Below are 21033 nucleotides of genomic sequence, written 5' to 3'. Positions count from 1 at the left end.
AGATATAATTAACCTCCTAGAAAACAATGCCCCCATAGAACTCTATGGACTTTTACCTTTAGACTTTAAGAAGTTTATAAAGCTTAAAAAAGGACTTACTAATAAGGAACTCCATAAGCTCCTTTTTAAGAGGTACCATAACTTTATTAACATGTGCTTATAAAAGAGCGTAGATATACTCCCCCTATATCGACCTAATAACTATGCTATTAATATTAAATAAGGAAAAACGCTACTCTATAAAAGACTCTACCTAATATTAAAAGACGAACTTCTAGTTATTAAAAAGTATATTAACGAACACCTTAATAAAGGGTTTATTCGCCCCAGTATGTCCCTAGCAGCCGCCCCTATCCTCCTTACTAAAAAGCTAGGAGGAGGTATTTAATTCTGCGTTGACTATAGAGGACTTAACGCTATTACGATTAAGAACCGATACCCCGTACTGCTTATACATAAGACTCTTAAGCAGCTTAGCTAAGCTAAAATCTATACCAAGCTCGATATTATTGCCGCCTTTAACCGCCTCCGAATATAAGAAGGTAACGAATGGAAAACCGCATTCGTATCGCGCTTTGGCCAATTCGAATATACTATTATGCCCTTTAGCGTATATAACGGCCCAGGCAGCTTCTAAAGCTATATTAATAACGCCTTATAGGATTACCTTGACGACTTCTGCTCTGCGTACTTGGACGATATACTTATTTATAGTAATAACCCTTTTAAGTATACCGAGCACGTTTAAAAGGTCCTATAGCGCCTTAGGGACGTAGGATTTTATATTAATTTAAAGAAGTGCGAATTCTTAGTTATAGAAGTAAAATACCTTAGACTAATCGTTACTACTAAGGGTGTCCGTATAGACCCCAAGAAGGTATACACAATTACTAAATAGTAAACCCCTAATTGCATTAAAGACGTATAAGCTTTCCTCGGTTTTGCTAACTTCTATTAAAAATTTATATATAACTTCTTAGGTGTTATAGCACCACTTATAGCAATAATGCGAATAAAGGGCCTTTCCGCGAAAGGAAGAAAAATATATCTACGTTTTATCTAGACGCCTAAATGCAAAAAGGCGTTCTAAGACCTTAAAGATGCTTTTACTAAAGCACCTATTCTAGCTTACTTTATACTAGGATAACAACTCTATTTTAAGACTAACTCCTTAGACTATGTTAACGCAGGCGTCCTCTTCTAGATAGGCGATAACGGTCTCCTCCACCTAGTCGTATTCTATTCGTCTAAGCTTATACTATAAGAATATAACTACGAGATCTATAATAAGGAACTTCTTATAATTATATAAGCGTTTAAGGAATTTTAACTAGAACTCTCCTTAGCAGAACCTAACTAGCCAACTAAAGTCCTTACGGATTATTGTAACCTTAAGTACTTTATAACTACGAAATAGCTAAACTAACGCTAAGTACGCTGGAACGAGTTCCTCTCTGGTTTTAACTTTAAAATTGCATATAGGCTAGGAGTATAAGGTACTAAGCCTAATAGCCTAACACGCCGCTTATAAGACCTTCCTTAGTCTAAAGATAACCCCCGTAACTAGTTCCAATAATAGACGATCCTAAAAGTATGGAATTTAGCCCTAGGTATGCTACCTACAATAGAGCTAACTGTACCTTAGCTCCACACTATAGAACTAGAATTACCTTCTAAAATTAATAAGCTTATTACCACGGCATATAACACCTCTATTAACCCATTACTATATTAACTTATTGCCGTAAAGACCGCCGGCGCCTATACGCTGCCGACTAAACTCTAAAGCTTAGGTTAGATTAATATAGCAGCCTTAGAAGTAAAAGAGAATAGGCTTTATTATAGAGGCCGTTTATTTATCCCTAACTTAGAAAATCTATAACGGCAACTAATCTAAATGGCCTACGACCTCTGATTAAGCGGCCACCTAGGCAGAGGAGGAACCTATAAGCTTCTTAGCCAATACTACTTCTGGCCTAAAATAATAGACTTAGTTAAACGCTTTATAGGCGCCTGCTACAGTTGTAAGCGCGCTAAGGCCTTTAATATAAAGTACTAAGGACTACTATACCCTCTACTAGTACCTATACAACGATAGGTAGATATTGCTATAGATTTTGTTGTTAACCTACCACCTTATAAGCGATATGGCCGTACCTATAAGAACATCCTTATGATAATATACCGACTTATAAAAGAGCGCCACTACGTCCTAACTGAAGGCGTAGCCGTTAGTAACGTCACTAACGCCTTCCTTCGCGAAATTTACTGATTATATAGGTTACCTAACTCGATTATATCTGACCGAGGTATATAGTTTGGCTCTAATATATAGAGACGAATCTGCTAACGCCTTGGCATCTTTATTAAGATGTCTACATCCTTTTACTATAAAACTACTGGGTAACTGGAAAATACTAATACTAGCATAAAAGCGTACCTACGATAGGTAGTCGCCTATAGTTAAGATAACTAGGTGGATTACCTCCTACTAGGTAAATTCGCAGCAAATAACTACGTCTTAACTACTATAGGACTTACCCCGTTCTTCGCAAATAAGGGATATTACCCCTAATCTGGCATAGAACTACTAGAACCTATTAATAAGAAACTGCCATATAGAAAACGCCTTAAGATGCTACTTGCCGACTAGTATGCAGACTATATAAAAAATCTACTTAACTACTGTAAGGGAGAAATGGCCTAGGCTTAAGTAAAGTAGGCCTACTTCGCTAACCGTTATAGAACGCCACTACCGGAGATGCGTGTTGGCGACTGGGTATAGCTAGATATACGCAATATCTCTATATAGAGGCCTATAAAGTCACTTAATTATAAGAACCTTGGCCCCTACTTAATTAAACGAGTTATTAATAGGGGAGCCGTATATAAGCTAGAGCTCCTACCTGCCCTAGCCACCCGCGGGATATAGCCTATATTTTACCTATAGCTACTATACCTTCACTAGCCTAACCCTTTACCGGGGCAGATATAGCCTAAACCCCTACTAGTATTAATCTAAGATAAGAACGAAGACAAGAACCACGAGGAGTGGACCGTTAAATAAATTATTAACTCTAAATACTTTAGCAAAGGTAGAGGATGATGGCTCTACTATAGAGCTATATATATAGGATTTAATATAGATTAGCCAGAATAGCAACTATAGGAAGACTTTAAAAATGCAAAGGATCTAATTAGCGACTTTTACTACGCGAACCTATAGAAACCGGGCCTAAGCAGAGATTTTATACCTAATCCTCTATGGGAGCCCTTATAGAGTTAAACCGTTGTACATTACCACGTAGGGGCAAATTGCTATTAGATTGCCGTTAGATTGCGGTAAAGTGCAATTATATAACCGGAATATTGTTAAGATGTCCAGGAACTTTAACTAGCGGTTAAAGTTATTTAATTAGTTAGATTCTTAAATGCCAAGCCTTATTACATAACGTTGTTTTAAGCCTTTAGCGATACCCCCCTTTCTTCTTTTCTATACCCTAAGTGTCCCTTTTATATATATATAGTAACCATAGCGTCGCCGGAGCTCCGCCTCTATAGGAGGGGGGGTAGTGTCACGGAACCCCACCGCAGGGGCCTCCATAGGAGAGCCCTGTGCTCTCGCGTACACCTCGCGTACAGCTTATGTTAGCTACGCGTAGGTATATCACCTCCTTACGCCCTTGACCCTTACGATCGATCGCGCAACGTCTTGTAGACTCCTCGAATATATATGTCTTGTAGCCACTGCCTCGTCCCGTGACATGGAGCTTGGAACGTATAGGTTTAGCTTTAGGATTTAAACCTAAGGGTAGATAATTTAAAGTATAAGCTAGGCCGATAAACTTAATCCGGATATCTCCTAAACTTATATAAACTTATTAGCTAATTAGGATAAGGCTAAACCCCTTAGGTTACTAACCCTATTCCTAATAGCTCCTAAATTTTTTTTCTTCCCGGCCTGCCCCTAGACCTAGATATCTCCCGAACTCTTACGAACTTATTAGCCAATTAAAGCCCACTACTTAGGGGTTCGCTATACCCCTTAACTACCTACTATAGGCCCTAGACCCTAGGACGATAATAACTTAAAAGGAGGATATTTAGGAAATACCATAAGGAGGAGAAGCCGCCCGGCACTAGGTACTGCTATACGCCCGTATACTAGCTACCCAGGACCTAAAATATTAACTCCCCTTAAACCATTACTAGGAAACAACAACTATAACGGCAACGCCGGCATTACTACTTTATTTTATTCCTTAGCTAGGGCAGCACAAACCACTATAAAGTGTAGGACGCTTTAGTCCATTATTAAAATTATATAAGGCTACTACCTGTATAAAACGTCTTAACTAAAGGCCCTAGCCTTATTCTAATTGGCTAATAAGTTTATATAAGTTGGTATAAGTTTAGGAGATCTCTAGATTGGGGGCCGAAGCCTACGTTAATAGGCCCTAAGAAGCTATTAGCTAGATAATATATCTTAACCTAACCCTCCGCCTTATCCTAATTGGCTAATAAGTTTATATAAGTTTATATAAGTTTAGGAGATATTTGGAGGCCTATATTAGCGGAACTTAATAAGGAGTGGCAGCTAGCACCTATAAAAGACATCTTAACATAGGGCCTCCGCTTAAGCTATAATAATATCCTTAAGCCCTTAGCCTTATCCTAATTAGCTAATAAGTTTATATAAATTTATAAGAGTTTAGGAGATATCCGGAGTAGTAGCAGCTTATATTAATAGACCCCTACTAAGAGTAGAGGCTATTACCCGCGTGTAGCAACTATATACTAGCCTTTATTTATACGTTAGTAATAGACGCAATTATATTATATTATTAGAGCAGTAGGTTAACGGCAGAATAAGAGAGTAAATTTATTCTACCTAGAGTAGAGGCCTACTATGCTTACTCTACTTCTACTATAAGTAGAGGCCTATTATACTTACTTATATATTTATTATCTATCTAAAGCAGAGGCCCGCCGTGCTTATTTACCTAATCTCCTACCCAGCAGAGGCCTACTATGCTTACTTATTATTTTCCTCTTACTCCGCCAGAGTAAAGGCCCGCTAAGCCTACTCTCTCTCTAGGGATAGAGGCTAAGTCCGCGTATCCTAATCTATAGGGCTTATAACGCCTATAGTTAGGCCTGCCTAAGATATAAGCTTCTTCACCTATACGGGATTTAAACTAATTAGGCGAGGTTAAAGCTTACCCGCGAGAAGCCTTATAGTTAGACCCTTCTAAGATACTAGCTTTCACTAAAACAAGGTTAAAGCCTTCCCTATAAAGAAAGTCTAAAGATACGCTATACTATACTAAGTCCTACCCCCTTATCCCCTATGCCATTAATCCTATACCCCTAGCTCTAGGTAGAGGTAGTTACGGTCCCTTTAGTAATAGGGGCCGTAGGGGCAGAGCTAGTGACACCCACTAGGGCTTAGGCTTAGCCCGCTTTAAGATAAAGCATTTACTAGGGCGGGCCCTTATATAGCAGCGGGTATAAGCGTCCTTAAGCTTATATACCTACTAGGCGCCTACCCTAGAGTAGACCTAGTACTCCTAACTACCCTCCTAGTAAGCTAGGCACCGATCCTCACTATAGAGCTACTTACCTAGCTCCGTTTCTATAATCCTCCTAATATAGAAGAGGTTCCTCTCGCTGTTAGCCGTTTAGAAAGACGACTACCACTTACCCTGGCAGACGGCGGTATAGCCGTCTGTAATCTTGCCCTAAAGTTGCCAATTTTAAGGCAGACGCGGCTAGTTGGCAAGTTAGGTGGTATAAAAGCCTACCTAGGTAAGAGGAAGGGAAGGACCTAAAGCAGCGCTAGCGGCGGGGGTAGGCGGCTAAGTTATAGGTCTACGCATATATAAGCTAATAATTAATATAATAGGCATTATAGTATATATACCTAGCGAGGCTAACTATACTATTATTATTATTATTATTGCCGCTAAGGGGGAAGGTGGGCGTAACGGGGCTAGCGGGCGCAAAGAAAGGGGCGGGAGGTGGGAGAGGAGGAGGAGAAGGAGAAGGGAGGGCGCGTAGGTAAGGGCGGCGCGGGTAAGGACAGCATGGGCAAGGAGGAGGACTAAGAAGAATGTTAGTATATAGGTCTACTAAATAGAAGGAAGGTATAGCTGCTTATCTCCTAGCTCCTTAGGATAGTTACTAACTCCTTAAGACGCTTAAATAGTTAAGAACTAGATAGGCTAATATTTATAAAGGACGCCGGATAGTCCCTAACCTTAGTTAGCTATATAAGAGGGTGGCGGTAAAGAGGAGGATTTACTCCTTTTAGAGTGGGAAGTTTAGTAAATACGCAAGCACCTAGGCAGTAGGAGGAGACATTAAAGGCTTTTAAAAAAAATTATAGTGTTATAAATATCTAAAGAGGAAGAGAAAGAGAAGTAAAGGTCTATTATAGGATTTACTTTACTATTAATAAGCTAAGGCGCTAGACCTAACCTAATATATACAATCTTATAGACTAATTACGCCACGCTAGGATAGACCTTTACCTCCTTATATAGGCCTTATGATATCCTTAGCACTCTCTCTAGCAACTTATATAAACTTATTAGCCAATTAGAATGCGCTATAGGTTAATTAATACCCGCTATAATAGGAACTAATAGCTTATTTACTTAATAGGGCCTTATAATATCCCTAAACCCCCCTTTAGTAACTTATGCGAACTTATTAGCTAATTAGGTTACGCTAAGTAGCCTATCTATCTATAGCTCTATTAAGAAGTTTTTTTTATCCCTTCGGCGTTGCCTTTCTAATATATTCTGCCCTTATTCTTAAGGTAAATATAAGCACTATATCTATAGTTATATCTCTCTCCTACGGTACTATATCTATATTTCTATCCCGTTCTTGTAAGGCTGTCCGACGTTTAGCAGGTAAATCCCCTTAGGTATTACCTCGTCTTTTCCAAAATAGCGTAGAGACAGCCCCTACTACTAAGGCTATATACGGCTAGGTGGTAGCTATATCTATAGGTTAGGAATTAAGGATAATATCTACCTATAAATTTAGGACGATAGCTAGCTATAAATTAAGAACGACCGTACCTTAGGAGTTAGGAATTGTAGTGTTATATAAATTGGAAGTAGTGGCCTCCTAGGAGTTTAGAATTGCGGGATCTTAGGAGCCAGGCGTATTAATATTATGGCTCCCCTCTATAGACGTAACATGCGGTGTTATCGGCGTTATTAGCCTTAAAATTAGCCTTTGGACCTCTTTAAGTACCTAGGCCGCGCGCTTAATACTATACGGGATACCTAGTAACGCGGATAATGGGCTAGATCTGTTAATTCTACTAGTAACCCAGGTCCTAAGCGGTGAAGACGGCCCGTCTACTACGCTCTGTTTTACTATACCCTATATAGCCTTTTGTCTAGCAACCTGCATAGCAAGGCTATTATCCCACCTTTAGACGTATGCTGCGTACTCCTTTGGCGTGGACGATCTAAGTAACTAGCGTATTAATAAAACCTTACCCTTAGAGTCCCTAGTTTACTAAGCAGCCTTTACCTATTACTTCTTTACTAGAGCCTCTTTATTAGTTAATCTAACTAGCTTAACTATACCCTTTAGCTACTTAACTAATTAACTGCTATAGGCCTCGCGATGCTACTATAAGACGAGTAAGGGCGCCGCACTTTCTAGAGATTTGGCTGTAAGTTTATCCTAGAAGGCGTTGGTTGTGCCCCTATAGAATAAGTATAAAAGCTACTAGTAGTACTCCTTGCCTAGAAACGCCGCTAACGGTATAGGGAATTGTCGGTATAGGCTGGCGTATATTAATTCAGCCTACTTGGCTACCTATATATTAAGAAGCTCTAACGTAATAGTAGACTGTATACCGGCCTATAGTTAATAAAGCGGCGCTAGAGCTGTAGGGGGTAATGTAAGCTTAGGTACAATTAAGGGGTTATAATAACTATAGCATTAATCTACCGGGGCATGAATAATATGCTATAGTATAGCTAGCGGCAACCTGTCCTCTCCTAAGAAGGAAAAAAAGGCCTTTTAATAATATACTCTATTTACCATCTCTTTCTACTTAACTAGTAACTTCTTACGGCTTGCTATTTTAGCCTTTATCTAGAATAGACGGCTATCCTCTCTAGTAGCTATAACTGCAGAATTATAGCTTATAGTTAATTTCTTAGAGGCGATACTCTTAGCAATACTCTTAGCGACGCTCTTAGTATCGCTAATATTACTAGGCGTAAAGCTCTATATAAGTTGGCTGCGGGTATACTTAGCCGGTAAGCTATTATAATTCCTCTAAGGCGCCTAAGTAAGTGCCTTTACCTTAGGTAGTAGTGGTTTCCTCCCTAGTATATCTCCCCCCTCTGTGTTAAAGACCTAGTATAGAAGGAAAATATATCCTATACTAGTGCAACCCTTTTATTATCTACCTTAACCGATTTACTGCTATATATTAGCTAGGCTTTTAGTAATAAAAATCTTTTAGATAATTACGCGCTTAATATCTGGGACGTTTACACCTATGCTAAGTAAGGTTATAGCTATTATAATTCTAATGCTAGACATAGCAGTTTTAAACTCAGTATACCGCTAAGTGCGGTTATACTCCTATATAGTAGCAGTAAACTTTTAGACTATGGTACTAATATAGATAGCCTCGTCTACTGTATCTATTAAATACCCCTTTTGTAGTAACGCAGTCTAAAGGTATACAGCTATAGCCTAGATAGATAATCGCCTATTAATAAAAACTATTATCTTTGGTATTCTTTCCGGAGTAGGCTTCCTATTATTATTAACGCAATTATTTAATAAGAAATATAGGTGCTCTTATAAATTAACCTTTTTCCTAGGTAGGGGGTAGACAGATATTAATACATCTGGACGATTAATAGAAGTCCTAATAATCTTAGTTTAGTAAGAATAACGGCCGACTGCTTGGAATCCGGCCTCTAATAGGATTAGCCTCTCTACCTTTTTATTAAGAGTCGCAGAGCAGGTAAACCAGACTATATTTAGGCGGAGGATTATTTATAATTCGCCTAATATTATATAAGCCGGTTAAAAGCTCTCCCAGTCTTTAATAAGATAGCACTTATTAATCGCAACTAGCCTAATTCGTGACTATAACTCTGGTTCTTTTAGAGTATCCTAAAAAGCCTTAGTTAATGCCTGTTTAGGACTAAGCAGAATATAAGTATATACTCCCTCCCAAATTTAAGTAATTAGTCCCTTCTCCTAACTCTAGGTTTTAGTATTAATAAGAACCGGGTTACATCCTTCTATCTTCCTAATATTATCCAATTACTTATTACCCAGCTTATTAAGCGGAATAATCTAGATAGTAATCTTACCCGTTAAAACCGTATACGTATAGAAGATTAGGCTTTTACTAAAGCCTGTACGAGTAATTAGAAGGGTATCGCCTTTCCTAAATATTAACCAACGCAAGGTACGCACTTACTTATAGCGCGGCTTAAAATCCTTAACTAATGGACTAGTTTGGAGAATAATTCGCTAAAGATAAAGGTCTATAACTTTATATTAGAATGCTATATTCTCTAACCGCGCTGCCTACTATATAACCAATGGTAACTCCTTTACGTATAGCCTCTTAATAGACTAAAGTATCTCCGGGATAGAACTATAGTTAGCTAACATGTGTGTAGCTAGTGGAGGTAATAGAGGTGGCGGCGCGATATAAGCTTTATACCAGCGACTCCAAGTATCTAACTTCTTTAACTTCTTCTTTAATTTTAACCCGTACCTTGCTATTTCCTACCCTCTAATTAGCTAATAAGTTCGTATAAGTTCGCATAAGTTCGCATAAGTTCCTATAAGTTATTAAAATATTATAGGGCATTACTAGAGTACTCTAACGTAGGCTAAGTACCCTAAAGGTGCCACAGCAACCGCGTCGCCTGCTAGAACACAACACGATAGTAGTATAGGTATACTTTAATTAGGTAAGCTAGTTATTATAGGATAAAAGAGGTACCTTTGTAAATTTAGAAGGAAACAGAGTATTAGTAGTGGAGTACTACCGTTGTTTTAATACGGCTAGTAGAGAGGGACCAGTTTTAAAAACGCGTCTTTAAACTTTAAGGCTGTATCTTGCCCCCTAATACAGTGGTTAGCTAGTTATAATTATTATAATTAAATAGAAGAAGAGATTACAATTTAAATATATCGCGTACTAAAACTGTAGCTAGTATATTCACGCTGCTAGAGTTATTAAAAATTAACACGCGTTAGAAAAAGGACCTAGTTTATACTAAACGTGCGCCCATAATCTCTTAGACACTACGCTAAGGAATTTTTAGGGTAGTAGGGGTGGTAGAGGGTAGCGTGGCATTCTATTAGCTAATAAGTACCCATAAGTTAGAGCGACTATCTAATTGGCTTATAAGTTTGCATAAGATGGCCTATGGCGCTAAAGTAGGGCGGGAGTAGGGGGGTAGCCGCCTCCTCAAATTCCTCGGCGAAGCGGATGAGTTAACTAAGATAACCTTCTGTAGCTGTCGGGAATAAGGCAAGCGGTCGTTACGTGTCGTCACATGTCGCCGCGGCACTAGCGTGGTGAGGAACCTTAGGTTCCTCACCTACCCCCTAATTCTTAACAACAAGCTTTATAACTAACATTCACTATGTCTACTTAAGTAGCATTGGTGAGTTACCCTATAACACTAACACTAATCAGTGGTTAAATATACAGTCAACTATAGAATAGCAAGGTTTTTAATAGAAGAGATAGTCTCGTGTAGGGGTGCTATATGCGCTTATATAGAATAGATCCCGGCGATACTATACTACCTTAGACTTACGGAAAACTAGTAATAGAAGTGTTACTAAGTACTAAGAGATACTAAGTTGCGTCTATTACGTAGAACAACCACGTTTACGAAGATTTGGTTAAGTACTTTAGGTCAGAAGTATTACTAAACCTAAGGTCTTAAGTTAACGTCTAAAACGCGTTAAAAATAATACTCTTAACACTCTGCCACGTTCCTAGCGGCCCTACCACGTTAAAATTACGTTAATAACGCGCTCTCTGGCCCTTATACTCCTCTATTAGCATCTAAGGCAGTACTAGCGCGCCCTTACCTTATAACAATTTTAGCTCTACTAGACTATTAAAGTTCTACTAGTACGCTATCCCTACATTCTTAACACTCTCTACACATTAAATAACTATTATTATAGCGTTAACCTATTTAAAGAAGTATAAAAAAGATATTAACCTAGAGATATAGGACAGACCTATAACTAACTTTATAACCGCTAAGCAAAAGGAGTTAAATGGATTCTTATTATACCGTATGGTATACTATAAAGATAGCGAATACGATAATACTATACTATAGTATTATATAAAGGAGGACTTTATTAAATAGATAAAGAAAATATAGGTTCCTATATATAAGGATCTCGTACGGGACTTCTATAACTTCCTTTAGGAGTATAAAGTATTTATCCCTATAGATAGGGAAAGTATTAAAGATAATATTTAGGAGCATATTATTAAAGTAAAAAAAGAATATAAATAGACTCTATAAGAGATTAAGCACTAACTACGCACTATAAAGAAGCTTAACTTACGATGGAATCTAAGTAATATGCCACTAGAGATATGCTCTAGTTCTATTACTCTAAAACCCCCTACTTCGCGACTTAATAACCTTTAAACTCTCCTATAGCAAGATTAAGTACTATACTCTATTTTATTAAGCTCTATATCCCCACTATAGCCTATAATATAATCCCCACCTCCTTAATCTCTAATGTAATCTTAACTTAACCTAGCGCCACTTAGAGGCATCTTAAAGTTACTTATAGATCTTACGAAGCTCTATTTAGACTAGGAAAAGAAGTTTAGCGGGGAGCTATATAATATCCTTAATTTAAAGCTACGCATCTTCTATAACTATTATTAGAAGGTAGGACTAGAACCTAACTAATATTATAATACCTATTCCGTTATGCTTAAAGGCCGCGCCAGCACCTTCTACTATAATTGTTTAGTAGGAAAAGGGTATAATTTTAACCGTATAATATATAAGTTAAGATACTATTTTAAAATAGAAGAGAATAAGTAACAGTATATATTGGAATAGAGAGAGACTACCTTCCTAAGAATCATTGCTATAAACCTAGGTATTTCTCGGCTTAATTGTCTTTAAAAGCTCTTTAATTAACTTTAGATAATTTAGTATAGTTTATCTAAATTATATTAAGAGGACTTTAGCCTACGCGATTAAGTTATTAGTATATACTAAGGTATTAAAGAATACAACCTTACTCTCTTTAATTTTGTAAATACTTATAAAGGAGTATATACTTAATTAAGATCCTCTATTAGCACCGCTCTATATTCTTAAGAAGTATAGTAATTTAACGCCTAACCCTAACCTACTTTAATTAACCTAGATAATTAATATGACTATAACTGGACTAATTAAACATATTATAGTAGGGGATACGGTAAAGGGTACAATTAACGCCAACTATAAGGTAATTATAGAGGTCCTTATAGAGGTTCATTTTAAAGTAATTGCTAGAAGAAGTGTTATATTTATAAGAAGCCAAATTACTAGTTAACTAGGCACCCTCTTAATAGACGAAAAGAGGCATATAATAAGTTTTACTAGAGTATAAGAAATGTTAGAAACTATAAGGTTACTACGGCCTACTTTTAAAGCTTCCTAGTTTAATATAAAGGTATAAAAGATCTTAAGGGTAAGGTTAATAAGGCTAAATAACTCCTTATAGATATGGAAATTAAGGACTACCCTTCTAACCAATACTTCACCGAGTTTAGTAAGGTAGATGGTATATAAACTATTACTATTTTTAACAACTAATCTACGCTTTATTCTGTTATGAAGTTAGATATCTTTAATAAGCTAAAGGAGAGTTCTGCGTTTTTATTTAATAATAAATACTTGGTAAATATCTTCTATAGTATTATACTAGATACTAGAGCCGCAGGAGTATCTATAGTAGGAGAACCTTAAGTATAAGCTCTTTAGTAGCTTAATAGCTCTATTTAGATTAACTAATTAACGGTAGGCTAATATATAATTTGCTTTAGCAAGGGTACTATAATCTCTCTTAATATAATTAAGGTCTAAACCCCATAAGGATATATTATTTTCCATATTATTCCCGTAAATACCCCGTTTCTATTCTATATCCAAGATATAAATAAATTAGGTATTAAGCTTAATAACCTTAAGAATATACTTATTTAGGGAGATAATCGGGTGCCCGTTATACGTAAGTAGGGTTACCCTTAGTTACTCCTTTAATAGCTAGAAAGGAGTATTACTTAAAGCCACTTAACTAAGTTAGAGCTACGTTAACTATACCGTCGTTTTGGCTACCTATCTGTTTACTAACTACTTAGGGTTCTTTAGCGAGTAGGTTATAAAGTTAAGGTTAAGATAATTAAGTATCTTATAAAGTACTACTATTACTACTAAATAAACTAGAAGTCCCCTAGCCGATTTAAGTTTACCCTTAAAGATAACTATAACTTTAACTTTTATATTATTATTAATATTATATATTTTAGCGGTAAGCCAGTACTCTAAGTTATTAACTTCTTAATATCCTTTTAAGCCGCACGCTTCCTAAAGAATATATTAGCTAAGAACGCATAGAATACTCTTTAATTATACTAGATTAATATCTACCTAGGACCCCCTAATTAAATCATTTATAACGCGGGAAGGAACTTCTTATTTATAGAGTTTTAATAATAGGCAAAGGTAATAAAAATTAAGGTTAAGGAAGTCCCTATTAAGGCATATAATAACGTTAGAAAAGTAGAATAATACTATACGCCATTACGCTAAGTATATAAGATTATTTCTTTAGAACTAGAGGACACTAGCGAAGAGCTTATCTTATAGATGGCTGTTAAGGCTATTAATAATTCCACTGGTCTAGATAGGCTCGTACCTATATTGCTAGTCTTTAGCGCCTACCTTTAAATAACTAATAATTCTCCACTATCTCCCTCTATTATATAATAAGCTAAGGCTATCTATAAAGTAATAAAGGAGGTGCAACGTCTCTACGCTACGTATTAGGTTAATAACGTACTAGGAATAAAAAATAGCCTAAATACCTTAACTACGCTTAATCTACCGCTCTAATCTAAGGTACGCGTATAGCGTAAAAAGGGAGAATAGTTAGGCCTATATAAACTTATTATAATTAATAGTTAAACTTATACTCTCTAGATGCCCTATAGACCCACTTAATTCCACTTAACTATTATTAAGCCCTATTATAAGAATAATAGCTCTAAGCCTTTATAGGATGCCCTAGAGAATACCCTAGAGAAGAACTATAATTAATGTGCTTTAGAAGGCGATAACAATTCTAATATAATTGTAGTAGATGTGCTACAACTATAATATAATAGAGGTCGCCTAAAGGGATTACGGAATTGCTAATATCTTATAGATTTTAAAGAGCAATTTATTACCGCTATTAAGAGTAGAGATAAGTTATTAATAGCTTTTATAATAGCTAAAGAGAAGGATAACTTTAAGCTTGCAAAACAGCTCTAAAAAGAAGGCTGTATTATAACTCTAGGAGCTCCTTTCTAAGCATCTAATAAATAGGAGATTAACGGTTTTATTGTAAGAGGAGTCTTTAAATTTAAGAAATATAACCCTATTAAGTTTAATGGAGTTCGTATCTTTAAATTAAGAATGGTTAATAAAATTAAGGGTAAAGCTACTAACGCCCTATTTAAGAAATTAAGGCTTGTTATCTAAGGTTATAATAATAATAGTAAGGAGGTAATTCTTACGTAATCTCCTATAATTTAACGAGCTAGTTAGCAAGTTATTATTACACTAGCTCCCTCCTTAATAAAGAGTGGAATAGTAGTTTATTTATAAGATATTACTTAAGCCTACACCTAATTAGAGACGCACCTTTAGCGCTTAATATTAGTATATCTTCTAGAGTAAATTCGCCACTAATATCCTAAAGATATAATTATAGTTGTTTTTAAGCCATTATACGGAATTATAGAGGCAGGAACCTATTAGTGGGCTACTTATAGTAAGCACTATAAAGAGAAGCTTTTAATAACCACTTTTATGTTTAATCCCTACTTCCTTATTATAACTATAGGAACTCTATTTAGAATTATTGGCATATAAACTAATAATATAATTATCTTAGGAGACGACTAATTCTTAGCCCTTAAAGAGGATAAGCTAATAAAGGTAAACCTTATAGCAAAGCTAAAGGAAAGACTTAATTTAATAACACTATTGCTCTTTAATAGATGCATCCTCTCCCTAAATAAGAATTCTATTACTTTACGCCAGAAGGGTTAAGGTAAGAAGATTAACGTTATTAATATTAATTTTTTAAAGTAAGGATATGTGGAGTAACGCGCTTGCGGAGCTTATATTACTTCTATCTATTAACCTAAAGCTTCCTTTAATCTCTTTATTACCGCCTAACACTAGGAACTAACTAAGGATAATATTCTTAACCTAAATAAGCGTCTTTTCTGGTAAATAAACTATCTTAATTAAGGACTACTCTACGTGCCTATTAATCTTCCTACCGCTAAGCTCTTCGTATTTATTAATAAATCGTTTATAAATAATAAAGATTTTAGCTCCTAGCTAAGATATAAGACTATTATTGCGAATAAATCTACTAGAGAGAATAACTTTACAATCTACGGTAATCTTATTTATTAGAACTTAACTAAAAGTAAGCGCGTTACTTAAAGCGTTCTAGTGTTAGAGATATATAGAATAGTTAGCGGTGTTAATATAGTAATTGCAATTAGAACTACCCTTAAGATAATTATAGATTAACTTAAACTTTCTGCTATCCCTATAATCGTATACACTAACTTATATTCCCTCTATAAGTATTTAGTTAAGCTTAGTACCATAAAGGAGAAGCGCCTTATAATTAATATTATAGCACTTTAGCAGTCCTATAAGCGTTAAGAACTCTTTAAAATCTAATAGATTAATAGCTAAGATAACCTAGTAAATATAATAATAAAGGTAAACCCAAATAAGGCATTAGAGACGTTTGTTAATATAAATACTCTATATATATAAGTTAAAGGTTAGGTTAAGAGGGAAATTTAAAGAAGTTAAGATTTTATAGAACTTTAACCGCCGGTTAAAGTTATCTAATTAGTTAGATTCTTACTAAGAGCGCCACACCTAATTAATTTAGGTGGCGGTGTAGGATTCTACTGACGCTATTTGTTAAGCTAGCCAATTAGGATTTTCCATCCCCGGGATAAAAAATCGCTATTGGCTCGGCTAAGAGCGGTAAGCGGAACTAACATCTTTGCATAAACCTGTACAGATACCTACACTACCCTTTCCCCTTTATTTCTTCTTCTTCTTCTCCTTAGCTTTATATCTTTATATAGTAGCAATCTATAAGTATATATAGATGGTAACTATAAAAGAAGAGTTGCTAGTGTCGGGAATGAGGCAAGCGGTCGTCACGTGTCGTCACGTGTCGCCGCGGCACTAGCGTGGTGAGGAACCTTAGGTTCCTTACCCACCCCCTGATTCTCAACAACAAGCTTTACAACCAACATTCACTGTGTCTACTCGAGTAGCATTGGTGAGTTACCCTGTGACACCAACAGTAGCTGCTCCCGTAATCGCAACTATCTTCCTGCCCAGTGGAAAGTTACCTACTTTGCATGTTGACCTGATTTGAGCTTTATATCTATGGGGCTAACAGCAGCAAGCCGAATGAAAGTGATAAACACTTATCAATTACTACTGCCTGAATACCTGGTAAGAAGCTTCTATTTCACGCCATCTAATGCCTTTCCCGAAATGCGAGGAAATTCCACTCTTCGAGAAGAGCTTGACTTGCCTGCCTGGACTCCGAGTTAGAATTGACACACTTAGGTGCAAACTCCGGATCTTGAGTGCCTGTTGTATTACTGTATCGAAGCCTCCGCCAGTCAACCAACTCAAAGAACAAATACAAGATCTCCATGCCTAAATCCGGGATGGTGGACAATACCACGCTTGCTGTCGACGTTGCCGTCTTGGTAATTGTGATAACCTTCAAGGCTCTAGGATCTGGCATGAGACCCTAGGGATACCCACCGGGCAAGCATGAAAACCCGTTCCTGCCAAGATTTACTGAGAAGCGATAGACCCCAATTATACCTGTGCTAGGCAATCTACATCAGATGTCGCCCGATAACTTTCATCTTGCACTCCAAAAATTAGGACAAGAATGTACGCTAAGCCCATTTTCAGCTTCAGCAAAGAAGTTAAATAAACATTTTTAGATGGGCCTGTCATGTCATTGAAGCTTGGCTCTCAGGGTATGATAGTTTTGCGGTCCGGCCAAGCCGTCAAGGGTTGTTTTGACAAGCGGAGCAGCATATAATCCATGCGGCCGGAAAGTTTCCTTAGGCAATTCGGCTACAATCTTAATATTTTAATAAGAGAGTAAGTGGTCTTTCCAGAATTGCGTGCTCTTACTTGCATCTGTATTCAGTAACGGTGAAACTTGGAGACGTCAAAAGGACAATGTACCATCTTGTTTTGAAAGCCACTGCTGCAAATAAATACCTTTCCTACCTGGTACAGCATGAATCTGTTTAATTCTTCTACCAGGTATTTACTCACAATTAGTATGGACTTTCGAAACCAAACAGCTTTCATCCCTTAACCCACGCATTATCGATAAGAATCAGCCAATTAGATCAATGCAATCGACTGCGTTGTTTGGATTTGGTGTTCTGCACGAACCATCTACTCCGTGGACGCCAGCGGGTTAAGGGATTAGATCTCTTAAATAAACCGTATGATTCTTACCACCACGTCAAACGGTATACCACTGACACAGGATCTACCATTGCGTATGGCTGGAGAACAACTCGGGTAGACCTACCACCTGCGGAAACAACGATTAGCTGCGCTTACAATGGTGTGGCCAGAGCGGGTCGGCACCCTCCCTGCTAGCGCTGCCAAAATTCTCAGCTTGCAAGGGCGGCAAAGCCAGAAGTGTGATCACTAATCAATACTTATTGTAAATGTATACCTCGATAACCAGAAGAGTGTAGAGAATCAGTTACTGAAAGTAGAGTACAGTTACTAGCGGAATCGGCTTCCGCCCTAAGTGTTGCCTAAAAACTTTCCCCACCAGTTATTAACACAGTTACCTGCTGAACTAGCCCATATGCAGTTACGCGTCTAGACCTTCCTGATCTCGCACATATCCGCCCTTTCAGTATACTTTTATTGCTAGGGTCCAACTAGCGAAGAAGAGAATCAGAAAATAGGAGGGTTAGATCAGTCAGCTATCATTGGTTGCCTGCACCGCTGACGTGGTCAAGGCTGCATAAATCATCGAAACTGCCCAGCGAAGGCGGGGCGGTCTGCGCGCTTATAACCTGTCATTTGGCGATCTTAACGGAAGAGAGACCGCAAAACTGCATTCTTTAGATCCACCTGGCAAAACTCTTATTCTTTACATCCTCTCTATCCGCTCGGTTTGGGGTTTAACTATGGCTGAGGCTTTAGGTGTAGCGGGCAGTGTTGTTGGCATTGTTTCGCTCGGCATACAGTTAACGCAGGGACTTCTGAAGTACTATGGATCCTGGAAGGACCAAGATAGTGATATCTTAGATATGTGTGCATCGCTCGATAGCCTGCAGAGAACTTTAACGATCCTATCGAAGACTATCTAACCACCCGCCACGTTTGATATGAGTATAAAGGATAGCGTGGAGAAAAATGTTGACCGTATTAATGGGGCTTTAGAGAAGCTTAAAGACGAATTAAGAAAAGTACAGGGCACAGAATCACCTAAGCTAGGTGCGCGATCCGTAATGCGACGCCATGTACGGAGAGCGTTGTATCCGTTTAGAGAAGAAACGCTAAGCAAAATCCAACGAGTTGTTTCTGAGGCTCGTTCAAACCTTTATCTAGCTTTACAAGTCCTACAAGTGTTCGTATACCTAAGATTTGTTGGTGATGTTCCGTAAAGATTAAGCTAATTCAAATGTCTAGCGGCGGTATCTCAGATATTCGCTACGAAGTTAATTTGCTTGTACGCTGGCAAAAAGGTACTAGTTATTCCAGATAATTTCTTGGCTTTCTTCCAACACAAATAACTAACGAGCAGTTAAGACGAAGAAACTTAAAGCATATTTGGTTGGTTATTATCGGTAAATTTCTGGTTAAAGCAGGCGGATGTGTCTAATTAAAAACAAACTGGAACTGGGCAATGGCTGCTTGAACATCTAGACTTTCTTGAGTGGGCGAAGGGAAACAAAGAGACCGTTTGGTGCCTAGGAAGCCGTGAGTTATGCTTGCATCAGTCTAATCTCAAAGCTGTATCAATTAAAAACTAACCAGATGTCAGCTGGTGTTGGCAAGACTGTGCTCGCGTAAGTAGAACCTTTATATTAACAAGCATGAGCAATAAGATTGACCATTAAGGTCGGCTGTGGTCGAATTTCTTGAAAACGATTTGCCCGTCCAAGACATAGGGCTTACATTCATCTACTGTAACCACAAAGAGAATCTGTTATAAACAATTGAATACTTTATCAGCGCAATCGTCCGGCAGTTAGTAGAGCGAAGGCAGGCCATTCCAGGGGACGTACGCACTCTTTATAAAAAGCACCGTGGGAAGGGGACAACACCCACCTGTGCGGAGTATTTGAAGTTGCTTCAATCTTTAACTAAAGAATGCTCCGAGGTGTATATTATTATTGATGCGTTAGATGAATGCATCAATAGAAAAGGGGAGATTATTTGGAACGACCTTCTTACCAAGCTAAAGGATTTTGTCTCCAATCTGCGTCTGCTATATACATCAAGGCATATCGACGACATTGCAGGAATCTTAGCGGGATCGACTCGCATCGAAATACGTGCTAGCGAGGCGGACATCAGATCCTACGTTTAAGCGCAGGTCAAGTCTAAACATCTTTTATTAGGATTTTGTCGACTAGATTCTAACCTCCAAAACGATATTCTGCAAGTAGTTGTATTGAAAGCTAGGGGGATGTAAGTTCTGTACTACTTTATTCGTATTTCCCTTTATTTAGAGTACTGACATATCTAAAGGTTTCTGGCCGCGCGACTTTATGTCGAGTCTCTAGCTTCAAAGACCAATCTTAGAGCTGTTAAAAAGGCGTTACGTGAATTACCAGCGACACTCGATGATAATTATAACGAAACTATGGAGAGAATTAAGCAACAGCCTACTAAAATACTTGCCATGCGGGCTTTATCTTGGATCGTGTACGCCGTTAGGCCTCTCCAACTCGAGGAAGTCCTACATGCCATAGCTGTCGATGACCTTGAACCTGATGATCGATCTATTTCTGAGGAGATTTTAACACCCCAGAGCGTAATCGTCAACGCCTGTGCGGGGATGGTAAAAATCGACGAAGAAAGGAATGTTATTGGCTTGGTTCATAAAACCACTCAAGAATACCTCGAATGAAGCGGCGCAGAACATTTCCCAGATGCACGACGGGATATTGGAATAGCATGTCTCAAGTATTTATCGCTTGATGTGTTTAGTAAGGGCTACTGCTCTACCGATAAACTATTCGAATGTCGACTGAGGGAAAATACACTACTTGACTATGCCGCTCGAAACGTGGGGAATTATATCCATAAAGAAACCGGACGCAATCTCCATGATCTGGCATTAAAGTTTCTACTGGACAAGCGCAAAGTATCATGCGCAAGCCAAGCCTTATTTATTGTTCCTAAAGTATGGCAGTTTCGTAAATATAGCCAGGGCTTTCCCAAAGATTTTCAGGGTGTACATTATGCCGCATATTTTGGGTTAATGGATATAATCAAATTACTATTCGAGAGTCCGAAGGTCGACGTCGAGTCGAAGGACACCTACGGTCGGACGCCGCTATCGTGGGCGGCGGAGAGAGGGCACGAGGCCGTGGTCAAGCTGCTGCTCGAGACGGGCAAGGTCGACGTCGAGTCGAAGGACAAC

At 37.8% G+C, this 21033-nt stretch overlaps 5 protein-coding genes across 5 annotated transcripts in view; all 5 read left to right on the top strand.

Moving 5' to 3' along the window:
* Positions 1–14651: 14651 nt before the first annotated feature.
* K441DRAFT_582367 (uncharacterized protein) lies at positions 14652–14807 on the top strand (the record flags this gene model as incomplete). Its single annotated transcript, XM_067644455.1, has 1 exon — positions 14652–14807. A coding segment is annotated over one exon (156 nt), but the record flags the coding sequence as incomplete, so codon positions are not given.
* A 3758-nt stretch (positions 14808–18565) lies between these two features.
* On the top strand, positions 18566–18748 carry K441DRAFT_582560 (uncharacterized protein; the record flags this gene model as incomplete). Its single annotated transcript, XM_067644465.1, has 1 exon — positions 18566–18748. The coding sequence occupies one exon, from the start codon at positions 18566–18568 to the stop codon at positions 18746–18748; it is 183 nt and encodes a 60-aa protein (XP_067499291.1).
* Positions 18749–18853: 105 nt separating this feature from the next.
* Positions 18854–20517, top strand: K441DRAFT_699583 (uncharacterized protein; the record flags this gene model as incomplete). The annotated part of the gene is made up of 7 exons (XM_067653169.1): positions 18854–19008; positions 19071–19126; positions 19308–19361; positions 19426–19450; positions 19617–19690; positions 20006–20075; positions 20136–20517. Exons 1-7 carry the CDS (start codon positions 18890–18892, stop codon positions 20515–20517), a joined length of 780 nt encoding a protein of 259 aa, XP_067499290.1. The 5' UTR covers positions 18854–18889.
* Positions 20518–20523: 6 nt separating this feature from the next.
* Positions 20524–20772, top strand: K441DRAFT_410169 (uncharacterized protein; the record flags this gene model as incomplete). Its single annotated transcript, XM_067641508.1, has 1 exon — positions 20524–20772. A coding segment is annotated over one exon (249 nt), but the record flags the coding sequence as incomplete, so codon positions are not given.
* A 99-nt stretch (positions 20773–20871) lies between these two features.
* The window catches only part of K441DRAFT_582478 (ankyrin), a gene marked incomplete at both ends in the record, with an annotated part of 591 nt that continues 429 nt past the window's right edge, over positions 20872–21033 (top strand). The window contains one exon of the mRNA XM_067644460.1: positions 20872–21009. Coding sequence (XP_067499288.1) covers positions 20872–21009 — 138 coding nt within the window. The remainder of the gene's footprint in view (positions 21010–21033) is intronic.

The sequence above is a fragment of the Cenococcum geophilum genome, assembly GCF_001692895.1.
Source record: "Cenococcum geophilum 1.58 unplaced genomic scaffold K441scaffold_53, whole genome shotgun sequence".
In the NCBI taxonomy this organism is placed as follows: domain Eukaryota; kingdom Fungi; phylum Ascomycota; class Dothideomycetes; order Gloniales; family Gloniaceae; genus Cenococcum; species Cenococcum geophilum.
The sequence above is the reverse complement of the archived record's forward strand: the minus strand, read 5'-3'. Positions and strand labels throughout refer to the sequence as shown.